Source organism: Malaclemys terrapin, chromosome 1 (genome assembly GCF_027887155.1).
Source record: "Malaclemys terrapin pileata isolate rMalTer1 chromosome 1, rMalTer1.hap1, whole genome shotgun sequence".
Classification (NCBI taxonomy): domain Eukaryota; kingdom Metazoa; phylum Chordata; order Testudines; family Emydidae; genus Malaclemys; species Malaclemys terrapin.
This window is the reverse complement of record NC_071505.1, coordinates 29,700,978-29,717,297: the sequence shown is the minus strand read 5'-3', so window position 1 is coordinate 29,717,297 and position 16,320 is coordinate 29,700,978. Positions and strand designations below refer to the sequence as shown.

The window sequence follows — 16,320 nt, the reverse complement described above, 5'->3', positions numbered from 1 at the left end:
AGTATATACAGTACTTACCGCTTCCAATTCATGATTCTCTCTCTCTGAAGTGCTTTTTTCATCCCTTTTCTCCTGTTCGTTGTCTGGGTTCTCCTCTTTAACATTACTAAAAGAAAGTGCAAATGAAATATTAGCTCATTGATGCTATGATAGTATTTTTTCCCCTAAACCAATAACCTGCCTTTGGCACTTGTAAAAACATGATGCTCCAAAGAAAGGAGAAATACAAAATGCAGCTAACCAAGTGAACAAAGCTGAGCACTGGGAAAACATAACTTCTAGACCTCTAAGATAACAATGCCCTGATTTTTAAATTACCCCTACATAATCTTGGTTTATACAGCAGCATTATTGATCATAAAATAATTGTAGCTTTTACTTTTAGGATTTTTAATTTTGTAACTAGAAACTTGAGCAATAGGAATAAAAATCTCCATATACTACAGCAGTACCCACTTTGGATAGAAATCGCAATGTATCCCCTGTAACTTTTACCAAACATAATAGAAGAGTATTTTGTGTGTGACTGAGCATGCAGCAGATTTTGTTAAACAGTATGATAGATTCTACAGTGTGTCATCTGCAAACTCAGGCATAAGTTTTGAAAAACAGAATCCTAACTTATTAAACTGTATTGCTTTTTGGAGCTGTTATGTACCTATACATGAAAGCATGCTTAAAGTAGGCATTGATACACCATAAAAAATACATAAGCATCCCTAAATAGGATTTTTGCAATAGGGCACTGTTTTAAAAAGCAACTTTTTCATTTGTCAAGGATGTATTTTAGATTTTTTTTGAAGTACATTTACATGCTTCCAGTGTTTAGAATATTGCTTAATCTTACTTGGATGCCACACATCTGTACTCCCTTTCCTCTCTTAAAAATGTGAACTGTAATGATTGGTATGTTAAAACTGACTTTTATAAGTACAGCCATTTGAAAAGAGAATTATATTCTACTTCATTCTTTTAAATGCCAGGTCGTGATGGAAAAAGCAAAATCCACAGTTAAAAGGTGACCTGCAAAAAGTCAAGTACCAAATTCCAGTTACTTCATTGACACACACATAATTCATTCTGTAGCTAATACAAGAGAGTCATTTAGCACATTATAACCTATAACCATCTTTATTTCTCTTCTTTCAGGTTCCACAGCTTCTACAGTCACCTGGGTTGACTGTCTCCTGACACAATATGATACCCAGCACATAACAATTGTTCTAGAGGCCAATTGAAATTGGCCCATTGCAGGCAGGGCAAATGTTTCTTAAATATATTCCATGTCCTCTTTATATATTCATTTTTGAAGGCGTAATTGCTTGGAAAAAAACATCATATATTAAAAATTGAACTTTTCTGACCCTGTATAGGTGAACCTGACTTTCCAACACAGATTTATAAGTACTATATCACAGCACAATACACGCTGGGGCATCATCTCAGATCAGGAGCCAGGCAGCAATGGCAGGCTGGACATCACAGAATCAGAAATAATTATGTTTTTATGTAAATTTGCTGAATGTCACTCAGTCTGGCAACTGTGGATACACAGCACATTCATGAAGTGCTTGGCATTTGGTACATGACTTTTGTAAGTCAGCTTTAAAGTGTGCTTCTAACAGTAAGTGTATACATGGCACCATTTTAAGCAGCAGATCTGCTTCCCATGTGTATTCAGAATTATAAATGTTTATTTTACTTTTACTCCTCTTAGCACTACAGAGCTAGCTGGATTCTATTCCGGTCCTTTCATCATCAGTAGAACTATTAACAAAATTACAATTGTAGCATCCTTACTGCTGATGATACATGATACCAAAAAGAACCCAGCTTGACTTTCAGATTCTAGGAAGGAGTCTGCAAGGCTGGTGGCCTTGAGATTTCAGTCACACACCATTGAAATTAAAGGAAATTTTGCAGTGACTTCATTCAAACATGGATCAAGCCTTATGTGCCATTATGAAAACTATTTTTGGCCTGTTTTAATGTCTCTCCATACATTTCTTGTAGGGAAGCATTACTACTCTTCTCACGTAGCTGGGATGACCAGATGTCTTTCTGCTTAACCCTCCAGCTATTCTCAGGGTACATTTACATTGCATGCTCCTTTTGGCCGTGTATAGTGTACATACTCATGTAGCCCCCCAGCATGGTTATAAATAAGAGTGTAACTAGGTAGGCAAGGCTAAGGAGAGTAAATACATGCCTGGATAAGGGTATGTATGCAAAGCACATACTCTACCTGGCTCTCTACTTGCCCAAGCTGTGCCTCCTTGTCTACACTGCCAACTGCTTTTCCCAGTGCCTCCCCCCTGCCAGAGCCTTGCCTCCCTGCAGTGAAAGGCTCTGGCAGCAAGATCTGCTGAAGTCTTTCCCTGCTGTTGGAATCTTTCAGTGACATGTAGCTACACGCCACAGGGTGGATGCAGCTTGCTTTTCACTGCAGTGAGTAGCTATATATACTCACACTACACACTGCTAAAACGTGTGTGTGTGTGTGTGTGTGTGTGTGTGTGCGTATTATATACATAGCTTCAAAGGCTAGAAGCATTACTCCCCCAACACTACTAGCCCAGCAGAGCAAGAGCCCAAGGTTAGACTTGACCTCCAGTTACATATAGTATGTTTCTTCCTGTTTAAACAAACAAACAAACAAAAAGTGTTAATTTAAAAGAAAAAACAGTTTTAAAAAGCCCCAATGAACTACTCTATATGTGTCTATGAATCTACTGCTAGAATTGCCTTTCATGTATGGCAACTAAATTAATTTAAATGACAGTTTAATTAAAAACCTGGGAAATATTCCAACCTTCTTTCTTCTTGATTGCTTTCCTCAAGTTTCTGTAGCCTTCAAAAGCAGGAGGTACAGTATTGGAAGGCCAAGCCAATGAAGGACAAACCAGACAGTGAAAGCGAAAGTGGTAAGAAGGTAAAAATGATACATGAGCTTGTGGATTTTAAAATGAAATTTAAAAAGATACCATCAAAAGACGACAAATAGTAAAAAGGCAATACATTTTGTGCAGTTGGAAAGTAAAGAGAAAACTAACGAGCTACTGTACCCTAGGCAGTGTTTCTAGTATCTGAGGTTGACCAGTCTGTCATTATAAAGTACTGTAGCTGTCTATACCTCAAGTTACACTAGTGAAGGGTTTTTTGGAAACACAACTGCTTATTTTATTTTGAGAATCATTTCTAATTAGCTTTTAAAAAAGTATGATCTTCAAAGATAAATGTTTCTTCTCTTTTGCTCTTCAAAATGCCCTTTAAATCAGCATAGGGGGCCGTTAACAAAATATTGTTTTAAAACTTCAAAAAGTACTGCCTTTAAACCATACTAACAAAATATATACCCCTGCTATGTACTAGGACTCAAACAATACACTAATTTTATATTAGAATATGCTACAGGTATCTATATATACACTTTGCATTAAAAGAACAATATGCAGAAAACTTCCACTTCTAACAATAAAACTATAAATGATACATTCTGAACATAACCTATGAATACATCTGCAATTTGCAGTTGCTGCGTTTTTAAAGGTTTTAAGGCAAAATATTATAGTTTACTCTTCTGGGATTAAAAATGTATCTGCCACTTATTGCTTGTTACAACATCAACAAAAAAGTACAAATCAGAAGCGATGGGATGGGAAATAATTTTTTTAAATGACAGATATATTACAGTAAGGAGATGTGTGAATGACTTCAATAAATGCAGAAGTGTCTTAAATTACTGAAAATATTTTATAATTTTGATCTCTCATTCAAATTCTGAACTAATTTTGAGTTGGAATTTATTGGAATGACTTCCCATTGTGCACCTTCTAATGTAAAATACTAACCATGTTGATACCTATTTAATTTTATTAATAATCTAATGTGATAATAGTTAAAGGAAGAACAGTTAGTATAGGCATCAAAAAAGTTATGAAGTATGTAAAAATAACTAAAGATTGGAAGAGGAAAGGTAAATGTACCCCAGGAACTGAGAGATTAGGTCACATTGTTTGGAGAACACTATACTTAGATATGTGACAGTTCCACCAGCCATGCTGGCCAGCTGACTTCAAGAAGTTTTATGATAGGTGCTCATCAAGGGCTAAATATTCTAAGCACTGCATACCTATTGCTCCTTTAAAAATGGGCATTTAGGCATATGTGATGGAGCAGGGCACATTTGACCTGGGAATGTTGCAAGGGAGTTACATTGGAGATGGGGGACTTCCCTTGAAGAAAGATCCTTGAACTGTAACCTGAGCCAGGAGGGAGGTTGGGAGAAGTGACACCTTCTGGCTGGGAGACTGGACAAAGGAGAGGAGGAGCTGGGGGGAGAGGGGAGAGAGCTGCTGGAGGGGGTTGTGTGTTCAGTTTTGTGCTGGGTGGTGGAACGCAGGGAACCCCAAGGCTGGGGTCTAAGCTCCCTGCCCCCCAGAAGGACTTGACTGAAGGGTTCTGGGTGTACCTACAAGCCCTGTTTTAGACTGCATTCCTACTGTCCAATAAGCCTTTCGTTTTACTGGCTGGCTGAGAGTCACGGTGAATCCCAGGAAGAGGGATGCAGGGCCCTGATGTCCCCCCACTCCGTGACAGCATACAAGCAGATTTTCAGGCTACCTTACAGTGATTTAAGATGATGCATCACTAGTCACACTGACTTATGTGACTAGAATAGTACTGTATAAAAATTGGTGACACAGGGCACTCCCAGAATTTGTTCAAATGATCCATAAGCCCCTCCTGACTGAGGCAGCGGATCATTGCGGTCAGTGTGCATGCTCAGACCCTTCACCCAGTCCGAGAGTTCCCCCACTGCTCTGGTGGAAGCAGCACTGACCATAGGGGAGGCAGGGAAGGGGTGCAAAAGCAGGAGTGGGGGGGCCAGCCCTCCCATCCTGCTGTGAACAGAGACCCAGTAGCTGCCATCTTCCCTCCTGACCACGCCCGAGACAGCAGCATGAGTGCCCCGCCAGCTACACAGGAAGTATTGGTCTGGGGAGCCTGCATTTCCACTGAATGGGGGAACTCCTGCCAGAGTCCCAGCTCTGTGGGCTGGGACAGGAGGCCCTGGCACTTCCCTGAGCCCCTAGCTCCTCCATTGGGTGGGGGATCTGGGTGCCCCAGCCCAACACCTCACCATGGGTGTCAATTCCCCAGCTGAGGGGTCGCCCATGCTGCTGTCCCAGGCTTGGCCCAGAGGGCGGTGGCATCTGCTGGGTCTCCACTCAGAGCCAACAGTATATACTGTGAGTACGGTACGTATGGCTGTGGGTGCCACTGTGTGACGTGGGACAGCACAAATCAAATCTTCAAAACACTATGCACGTACAAGGGCTATGCTAGTCAGGCAACTTAAAAAGAATGAAATCCAGAACAAGGTACAGTACAGTTAGAGCAGCTAAATGCATGAAGGAGACAGGAGGAGAGGAAAGAATCCCCAAACGTCAGGGCAATTTGTCCATTTATAATTCATTAGCTAATCCATTGCCAACTACTGACATTTCAGTGGAACAAATGTAGAGAACCCTCTACCACAAATGCCCATTGTGCAGTTCATTAAGCAAATGGGAGGAATCCATAGTTAACAATATCACACCATACCTGTATGATCCCCCAAACCCTAACATTTCTCACCATTCAAAGGGTTTTTCCTGTATGTTTTTTAACTATACACACAACAGCAATTTATATAGCTGTATACTTTACACAGATTATTCCAAGGAGTATCAGCCACAAATTATATAGATAGCGATACAAATCCTACAGGTATTAATAAACCATGATTCCATTCAATAATTTGTTCAAATGGTACACATGCCCCTCCTGACTCAGGGAGGAGACTCAGGCAGCGGCTCACTGCACACTCAGACCCTCCAGCCAGTCCAAGAGTGATACAAACCCTACAGGTATTAATGAACCATGATCCCATTCAATAATTGCAAGGATACAAAAGTGAACCCAGATGCAGCATTTTCTGAGCCTCCCCATCTGAGCAGACTACAACAATCATTCTATATAGCTGTATACTTTACACAGATTATTCCAAGGAGTATCAGCCACAAATTATATAGATAGCGATACAAATCCTACAGGTATTAGTAAACCATGATTCCATTCAATAATTTGTTCAAATGGTACACATGCCCCTCCTGACTCAGGGAGGAGACTCAGGCAGCGGCTCACTGCACACTCAGACCCTCCAGCCAGTCCAAGAGTGATACAAACCCTACAGGTATTAATGAACCATGATCCCATTCAATAATTGCAAGGATACAAAAGTGAACCCAGATGCAGCATTTTCTGAGCCTCCCCATCTGAGCAGACTACAACAATCATTCTATTGCTTAGGAATTAAACAAGAACATGATTTACATGTTATACACGTGTAAAACACATAGGACCACATGCCCTGATAACCAGCCTAAGCAGATTTACACCAGCCAAGGATCTGGCTCACAGCATTTGCCAATTCTGGAGTTCAGTCTCCTGCTGCCGCTATGGCCAATACCAGAGACTTCAGAAAAAGGAATAAATAAATAAATAAATAAGTACATACCCCTTTGTGTAATTCTGTACATGGGGTAGAGATTCCTTGAAACTTTCAAGTGACCAGTTCCTTCTATGGGCTTGACCTTGCGAAGTGCTGAGCACTCGGGCTCTAGTTTAGCAAAACACTTACATAGTTCTTTAACTTTAAAACAAGAGTAAATCTCAGCACATATGCTTAAATTTAAACCCACCAAAGTGTTTTGCTGGATTAGGACTACAATGCTCAGCACCTTCCAGGATCCATAAAAAGACATCTGACTAAGAGGTGAGATAAAGTGTGTGTCAAAAAAAAAAAAAAAAAATTGAAACTTCCCTGCAGACATAGGCACAAAGGAACCTAGTGACCACGAGAAAGGGTAAATTTCTACAACTAACAGTCAGTATTTTTGTCAGTCACCTCTTGTGGTTATGACTTTTATAGATATGGGACTCAATCCAATAGATCTTCCTTATACAGAACTACTGACCTCAATATTTCATATTTGTAGCAGATTTTTTTAAAAAGTTGTGAAAATTCTTGATTACTTATCTGTGTAAGTTTCAACAGCCAATAAAAATGACATAATGAATTAAAAGCACAGGAAGATTTCAGAGAAAAGAGAACTATTTGATATTTAGAGGAATCAATGTATCAATGAATGGATCCTTGCTGTCTGAACAGATATCAATGTCTATGCGCATTTCAATGAGTTAGAAATTGAATAAAAGAAAATAATGAAGCATGGTATTGCAGTGAAGTAGGAAGTCTTGAATAAAAACAGGGATAGAAGCTGAAGACGTACAAGCAAAAGAAGCCATTCAAGAACTACTAATGGAATTCCCAACAGCTGTTCAGTATATCGAGCAAGCTACTTCCATGTTTCAGCAGAGTACACAAAAGAGTTATTTTCTCTCACTGAAATCTCAGACTTGTGTGAAGACAACAATACACATATAATTTTTACTACTATAGTTTCAAAATTATTCCGAGTTTCAAATGATAAAAACATGCACTAGGACAGAGGCCCTGATTCTGCAAATACTATGTGCTTAATTTTACGGAAAGGAAGTCAGTGGAAACACACATGCAAACGTTAAGTACGTGCTTAAGTGTTTGCAGTATAAGCAACTTACAGCCCTATCCTGTGCACTGGTTAAAATACACCCCTTTGCATAAAAAGGATTTAAAACATTAAAAATATGGATTTTAAATGCTACCTCTTTTTCTTCTTCTTTTCTTTTTTTTTCAGTTTTTCTAAATCTTTCTTAGCTATATCAAGAATTTCCAAAGTCTCTTTTTCTGAAGAAAGCACAGAAGCAGAAAATGCTGAAGGGCCTCCAAAATATGATGGTCTTGTTGAAGCTCTTGACAGGCTGCGTCGGAGATTTTCATTAACTGCTTCACTTTCTAATAATTTTGCTCTAACAACAAAAGAAAACAAAACCATTAAAAAAACCACTAAGATATCATGCAGTTAGAAATACTATGGATATATGAAGAGTATACTGGTAGTTTCACAGCACCGGAACCAAACTGTCTTCAAACTTAAAAACAAATTCTAAGCCGTTGTAGAACACATATAAAGTATTAAGAAAAACCACTCTGACATTTCCAGAGATCATACCATTTCATACTGTGACCTTACCAGCTCACTAATGCTACATGGGAATTGGGCTGGATCACCACTTGCAAGGTAACCTCTAAGGAACAATGAGGTTAAGTCTAAAAAAGTTAACAGTTAAATTCATAATAATCTTTATTTTCCTTTAAAAACACAGGGCATGTACAATAATAATTTTAGATTCTACTTTTGTTATCAAGGTGTTTGTTTGTTTTTAAGTATTTTCTCAAATACCAATATTTATACAAAGTTACTAAGTTCTGCTAAACCATAAAGCTATTTCCAATGTTTTCAGCCCCACCAATGATATAATGAGTAGCAATTTAGAAAGCATCTACATTCTGAAAGGTTTTTCCCACCCATAAATGTGACTCAAAACACCACAGCATGTTGTACAAGTACCTGAGATCTTCAATTTCCTTGATATAGTTATGAATCATGTTGCTGATTTCTTCATTCCCATCTCCTTTGAGAGAGACAGAGAAAGTGACATAATATAACTTATTCACATTAAATTAGTATGGATGCAGTGGAATAGGGCTATTTAAAAAGGTACATTGTGATTCGGGTTTCCCACTTTAAATTTTCTCCTCATTTGTGAAAAAATATATATTGTATATCTTCCATAACCTGAGAATGCTGCAACCAAGCGTGTTTCTTCAAAAGGAAATTAAAAGATCTGGTGAAATGAGGAACTTAACAGTAATGTACCGTATATCTGTAAGCAATGTGTCACACTGAACACCTACCAGTCTTGCAACTCAAATGACATTCTCTCTGAAGATGTAACATTAAAGTGGTTAGGCATCAAAAATCTTGAGACATTGAGGTTAAAATGACAACCACTGGGATTTTGGCCTAAAATTTTCCATGTAGAGGAACTTACTGTTTCCTGTGTCCTTTAATTGTATTTATTTTGTTATTTAATTTGGACAGTTTAATTTTCATTCTTTTCTCCACTCCTGTTGACATTGATATCAATACCAACAGACAACAGATATGCACATTGATTCCCAATAGCTTGGCAAATGTGGACTTTCCCAAGTTGCACAACCCCATTGTTGGGCACAAGGGGGAAAACAGCTTCTAAACCTGCTTTCACCTCCCTCTGCTGGCTGCAATTTTATATCTGGGAAAACTAAAGCTTCTCTAGGTTTTGACATGGAATTGGTCACATACACATCAGTCAGATAAACCATATAATACAGTGATTCATAGGACTGGGTATGCACACAGCCTTTAAAAGATAGCTATGAGGCCAGTGTAGATGAGACTTTATGGCTGATTATACTATAAATAAAACTGGCCCCAGCTGGATCACCGCTGCCCCCAGAAGGTTCACTGACATGCATATAGAGGACTTCAGAGGTGTTTTTTAGCACGGCTAACACCTTGGTTAAGGAATGGCCTGGCTATTTCCTCTCCCCCCCGCCCCGCCCAATTCCCATAATTTTAACACCAGTACAGATGAACCAGCAGGAACCCTTGTATAGAGGAGTGTCTGGTATGCTGAAAAGCAGGTTTAATTAGCACAGTGGTAAAATGGGTGTTGTCACAGGAGCTTTATCTACATTAGGCCTTCCACCAGTTCTAACACTGGTTCAGCTGAACTGATGGGATTTTTTAAAAAATGATACCACAAGTGTAGGCAGGGTCTTTGACACGTGAGTTTACAATGAGTTACCATTCTGAAATGTAAGTTTTCTTGTTTGTGTCACAAGTTCAACATTATTTAAACTTAACTTTTTCTATTTATTTTCTATATTAGTTAATGCTGATAATATATCCATCATAAATGTAGTAATGTAGGATATGTTCACAGCTCCTCAGATTGCTCTGAAGCAACATGCAAAACGAGCAGTAGATAAAGCAATTTCAATCACTTAGGCTGGCTCTACACTACCCGCCTGAATCGGCGGGTAGAAATCGACCTCTTGGGGATCGATTTATCGCGTCCCGTTGGGACGCAACAATCGATCCCCGAATCGACGCTCTTACTCCACCAGTGGAGGTGGGAGTAAGCGCCGTCGACGGGAAGCCGCAGAGGTCGATTTTGCCGCCGTCCCTACAGCGGGGTAAGTCGGCTGCGATACGTCTAATTCAGCTACGCTATTCGCGTAGCTGAATTTGCGTATCTTAAATCGACCCCTTCCCCCCCCGTAGTGAAGATGTAGCCTAAGTCTACGATATGAGGAAATCACGACAACATCCACCCATTCCGTATCTAGGCCACAATCTAAAGCAAAGCATCTAAGCACACATGCCCATCCACTGGAACCATTCACATGTTTAAAGTTACTCACATACTAAAGTGGTCTGGTCAATTGGGGCCTTAAACAACTTTTCTACTACTAAAATTTCTAAGTAATACAATGAAGACTGCTAAGAGGGGACTTTTTCCTGCAGAAGTAGGTTTTGCAGTTTCTGCCCTAAGTAACCTGCAAGAACTGAAAAGCAAGAGTTTAGCTGCCTCATTAATAAATGTATTAGACAGTTTTCAATTTAAAAAAGTACACAATACCTGCTCTTGCAAGGACCTGGTTCGCTTGATCACTCATAAGCTGTGTTATTCTGGCTCTTAGTGCATCAACAGTCTCTTGCATTGCTTTAATTCTTACACGCAGGTTGTTATTCTCTGTTTGCAGCATAGCATTTTCATGATACATGTCATTGACGCTTTCGATACCTTCTTCATCAATAATCCTTTTGCCCTAGAGAAAACATATTTATTACTAGTTAACACTGATCTGAACCAAACATTCATTCAACTCAGAAAAGGCAGTACACTTAAAATTCCATACACTTCCAAAGACACTTCAAGGTGGAAGCAATCATTCTTTCAAAGATTACTGTAATATGCATATTTCTCAAAACAGTTATGTGCTGCCATTATTTTAACAACAGGTTCCTACAAAATTCTCTAAGTCTGTGATAATCCACAGGAACATGTATTAGCATGGGTGAGGGAATGAGTAATCCATCCCTTTTCTTATTAAGATAAAAACATTTTCTCATAACCATAACCAAGGTTATGTTGCTTGGTAAACAAACTTAATAGTAGTACATTTGCTGGGAATCATAGAATATTAGGGTTGGAAGGGACCTCAGGAGGTCATCTTGTCCAATCGCCTGCTCAAAGCAGGACCAACCCCAACTAAATCATCCCAGCCAAGGCTTTGTCAAGCCTGACCTTAAAAGCCTCCAGCCTTAAAAGAGATTCCACCATCTCCCTAGGTAACCCATTCCAGTGCTTCACCACCCTCCTAGTGAAAAAGTTTTTCCTAATATCCAACCTAACCCTCCCCCACTACAACTTGAGACCTTGCTTCTTGTTCTGTCATCTGCTACCACTGAGAACAGCGTAGTTACATCCTCTCTGGAACCCCACTTCAGGTAGTTGAAGGCTGCTATCAAATCCCCCTTCAATCTTCTCTTTTGCAGACTAAATAACCCCAATTCCCTTAAAATGTTTCTATTTTGTTGCTGAAAAAATATTAAGTAGGCATAGTACAATATGAATATTAAACATGTATAACTTACACTGTAGATTTAAAAACCGGAGTGCAGAATTTACTTTGCTGTTTCAAGAACTCTGTGTAAAACATTTAACCCATGATCTGGTTTCTTGCCAGTCAAATCAGCACAGGAATCTCTACAACTGAGATGCAAAATTTCCAACCAATATAAATTGTTTTAACCATGATAGGTTGTTAAATCTTTAACCAACACAACAATAACATTCCTAAAAAATGACACTCTTACTCATGTGCCATCCTAAATGTTGTGTAATCTACCCCCGCAGCTTACTGGTGAATGAAGTGTTTTCTGTATAGGTTATAAGATCACACTCTGCCTTCTGATATGCAACTTCTATTGACATCAACGGTAGTCATGCATTCATATCTGAAGGTAAAATTTGGGATGCCACCACGTGCTATATAAGTTAAAGGTATTATTCTGTTCTTTTCTTTTGTGCAGTAGAAGTAGCTAATAGAAAAATGAGTTGTAAAATGTTAGTGATATTCTAAAATAAAAGAAACCCTAATAAATGTACTTACTGTTTTGTACTCCATAAGTTCCATCTGAAGTCGTGCAATCTCACTGCGTAAACCATTGATTTGTTGACTAGCCCTGTCCTGATTAACCATCACCTTGTTCTTGATGTTTCGTGCCCGATTGGCATACTTTAGTGTGTTCAAAGTTTCCATGAAATCTCTGTCTGAAGGGCTCACACATGCTATCATGACTGTTTGGCTGTGAGTTACAGACATAGATCAACTTTATAAATCCAAACAAAAACTCTTTTAAATTATGCAAAACAGCCCATGTGCCATGGCATCAAATACATCAACTGAAATAAACATTGATACAAAAGCACTGACTTTAAACTAACTTTAAAGATGTTCAGAATCTGACTTACACCATTAAAAGCATGGAAATTGTGAGTTAATGCTACCATATTGTCCTTAAATCATCTTATTTTACCATATAAGATGCTAGATCAGGGGTGGGCAAACTTTTTGGCCCAAGGGCCACATCTGTGTATGGAAATAGTATGGCGGGCCATGAAGACTCTCAAAATTGGGGGTTGGGGTGCAGGAGGGCATGAGGGCTCCGGCTGGGGGTGCAGGCTCTGGGGTGGGGCTGGGGAGTTGGGGGTGCAGGAGGGTGCTCTGGCTGGGACCGAGGGGTTCAGAGGTCGGGGGGAGGGGGATCAGGGCTGGGGCAGGGGGTTGGGGCATGGGAGGGGGCCAGAGGGGCAGGCTCCGGGCGGCGCTTACCTCAAGCAGCTCCCAGAAACAGTGGCATGTCCCCCCTCTGGCTCTGCATGCTGCCCTGTGCACAGGCACCGCCCCTGCAGCTCCCATTGGCTGCGGTTCCTGGACAATGGGAGCTGCGGGGGCGGTGCTTAGGGTGGGGGTAGTGTGCAGAGCCTCCTGGCTGCCCCTACACATAGGAGCCAGAGTGAGGACGTACCGCTGCTTCCGGGAGCCGTGCAGAGTGGGGCAAGACCCACTCCCCGGCTGGAGTGCCGGAGCGGGGCAAGCCTCAGACCCCGCTTCCCAGCGGGAGCTTGAGGGCTGGATTAAACTGTCTGGCGGGCCAGATGTGGCTCCCGGGCCGTAGTTTGCCCACCTCTGTGCTAGATCAATAACTGATCTGAGATCCTACAAGTAAAATAAATGGTAATTATTTAGCATTTATGTAGTTATTCACAACTTCAAAGACTTTACAAAGAGAAACTCATTAATAGTCTGTCACGTCATTCTTATCCCCACTGTATAGCTTGGTAAACTAAACTGGAAAAGGTAAATAGCTTGCCCAAGACCTCAATGTCAGAGCTCGGACTAGAACTTAGGAATTCTTCTTTGGTTCCCTTCATGCACTCAGGCACCAATTCAGCAAAATACTTAAGCATGCAAGCAGTCTTATGATAGTGTGAAACTGATTAATCAAGCTGCAAGTTAAGCATGTTTAAGTAGTTTGGCTCAATCAAGGTCTTTGACATAATACTACTACACTTCCCTCCGACACCCTGAGTGGTGACTTCAGCTCTGCTTTACCATCAGACTTTCATGATGAACTATTTTAACAAAATTCATTCTATTCCCTTCATTTTACTTTTCCCTTAAATTTAAAAATATGAAAATTAAGCAAGTTTTCATGTCATGTACTGCCTAATGCAAACGCTTTTCAAATAAAATAGCATAAGTGCTCAGTACCTTTGTACGCATAATCCAGGCAAAAGATTAATATTTAAATACTGCTTCAGAACTGTTACAGCATCAACCTTTGGCCAGGATTATGCATCATGAGAACAGTACACATGGGCACAATAGCAGCATTACCATCATCTAAGGTCCTTGGGGTGCAGTACAACATAGATGGACTTATTACTAGCAACTGTTACGATGTAATAAAAGATTATGTGTGATATGTCCACAAAATATACAATATATGTTCAATGGAATATATTCAATGGAATGTTACAGTACTGAAAAATTATATGAAGAATTGATTCTGCACACAAGCAACAGCTGCTTTTCAAAGTTAAAGAACTCTGATATTTAAAACAAAATTAATAGAAGTGACTTGACCACTTTAACAGGGGAACTACACAACTAATGAAAATAAGTACGTACTGATTCCTATCATAATGAGAATATGGGACAGGCAAGAGGAAAAAAAAATCTATTAATTTGATTTCTGCAAGGACAATCTGGATTTCAAAATGTGGTTAGCCATCCTCTGTGAAATCTTTTGGCAATTCCAGGTTTGGTAAAGATATCACTCAGTCACAGCCATAATGGATTGGTGACATATGAAAACAGTGTCATGCACCTGTTTTTAAAAAGATTTTAACAACAATATGATAGAACCTTTATCTGGGTTATCACACACACTCTAGGGTTATATATCTAGGTTCAAAGACAATACCCTCGCCTGTGGCACCAAACACAATATCTATTTTTAACTGGTTTTATCTAGAGACAATTATGGTTATATACTAGTTTTGTTTTCTTCTTTTCTTTAGGATTCAATTCAGTATAACATCATTAAACATATCTGTGGCATTCTGAGTCATGCAAGCTGCATAAAGGCCAAGGAAGATGACAGTGTAGGAGGCAGAGAGAGCATATGCTCAGAAATCTTGAGGCCAATCCCAGGAGATGGACTACAATACTAGACGATCGGATTGGGAAAGTCAGACTCCACCCCAAAGGAAGAAGCAGTCATAGGTGATTATCTCCTGCCTAACCTGGCATATGCAGCTGCTTTTGGAAAGCATTTCCCCCAGTGAGTTGAAAGTAATGTACATGGATGTGTATTACAGGAGATTTATCAGCCAGCAGCTGCAGAAGCTCTTTCTCCATGGTAGGGCCTATGTATTTTAAATTATTATGGACATTTGCATGGAAACATTTGTTTGTTTTTCAGGGTTCATCTGAGCCCGGATGCTTATTGCTTAATTAGCTGGTTAATTTTTATGATGACTTTGAAGATGAAAAGAGCTATAATACGTTAAGTACAGAGTATTATTTCTCACTGAAGTCGTAATCCTCTGTTTGTATCACTGTCATCTCCACAGTAACTAACTGTGATTAATGTTAGAGGCTAAGAATCTGACTAGAGGAATATAAGCAAGAGAGAATTAACTCTTTAAACCAAGCTTGGAAAACTCATGAAAATATATCAGCTCAGTCACAAAAATCTACTCAGCTTCTGTTTACAATGACGACTGATATTAACAAAAAAAATTGGTCTTTTATCAAACTATTAAATCTCACACACACACAAACCCCAACCCCACAGCAAACGGGCAAATAGTAGTTTGCAAAACCACTTCAAACGTACAAATGTTAGCAGCAGCAAGGATAGGGGGAACGGAGGAGTGAGGGACTATAAAGAAGAATAGTGGCAAAAAATATTGTGGGGAGGCAAACTGGATTGCAAAATTAAAATGGCAGCTAAATAATGAAATCCTCTTGTTTTTTTTTTAATAAAACACTGCTGAGATTGTTACAATAATAAAATGTTTCAGAATTCTATTCATATTGATGAACTCACCTCCTTTGTGACACTAACTATATATTGTAACACATCAAAGGCTGGTCAGAATATCCCATGTAAAATAAGCCACGTAAAAAAAAAAAAAAAACTTCTGCTTCAAGCAAAAAGTGACTACAACTTCCAATCACATTCTAATTAATAAGGCCGTGATGCAACAATGAAATTACATTTAAATTACATAGTTTAAAAAGGATTCTCTTCTTAATTGGCAGCTAAGATTTCAAACAATTTAGCCATAAGCAAAGTATAACCACAATGCCACTGAAAGGGACAATGTCAACTAACTTAAAAAATTTTCCCTATGTTACTAATATCACCTTGGACTATTGCAAATGAAATTAATCTACTGTAGCTTTCAATGTTTATACTGTTAGTGGTTTTTTAATTTCACTCAGAAGAAAAATATAGTGGTCATTTTCACTTTTGGTCATACTATATCTTGCTTTCCAGTTCTCATGCACTAACACAATACAAAAAGTATTTTTTATTTCCGAAAGGGTAAAGGAAAGTTTTCATTTAAATTACAAATTTCTAGTCATCTTGAGTTTTGTAATAATATACACAACCACCAAAACATTTTAGGCCTCAGATA

The 16,320-nt window shown here is 39.2% G+C and overlaps 1 protein-coding gene across 9 annotated transcripts in view; it reads right to left on the bottom strand.

Moving 5' to 3' along the window:
* The window catches only part of KIF21A (kinesin family member 21A), a 155,859-nt gene that overhangs the window by 64,640 nt on the left and 74,899 nt on the right, over positions 1-16,320 (bottom strand). For 5 of the 9 annotated variants that reach the window (XM_054019002.1, XM_054019027.1, XM_054019051.1 and 2 more), the window contains exons 8-13: positions 12,215-12,410; positions 10,678-10,867; positions 8,559-8,622; positions 7,753-7,956; positions 2,813-2,851; positions 19-106 (exon numbers count right to left, since the gene is read on the bottom strand). In XM_054019002.1, the coding sequence (XP_053874977.1) occupies positions 19-106; positions 2,813-2,851; positions 7,753-7,956; positions 8,559-8,622; positions 10,678-10,867; positions 12,215-12,410 (781 nt within the window). The remainder of the gene's footprint in view (positions 1-18; positions 107-2,812; positions 2,852-7,752; positions 7,957-8,558; positions 8,623-10,677; positions 10,868-12,214; positions 12,411-16,320) is intronic. The other 4 variants (XM_054019018.1, XM_054019070.1, XM_054019035.1 and 1 more) reach the window with 1 other exon arrangement.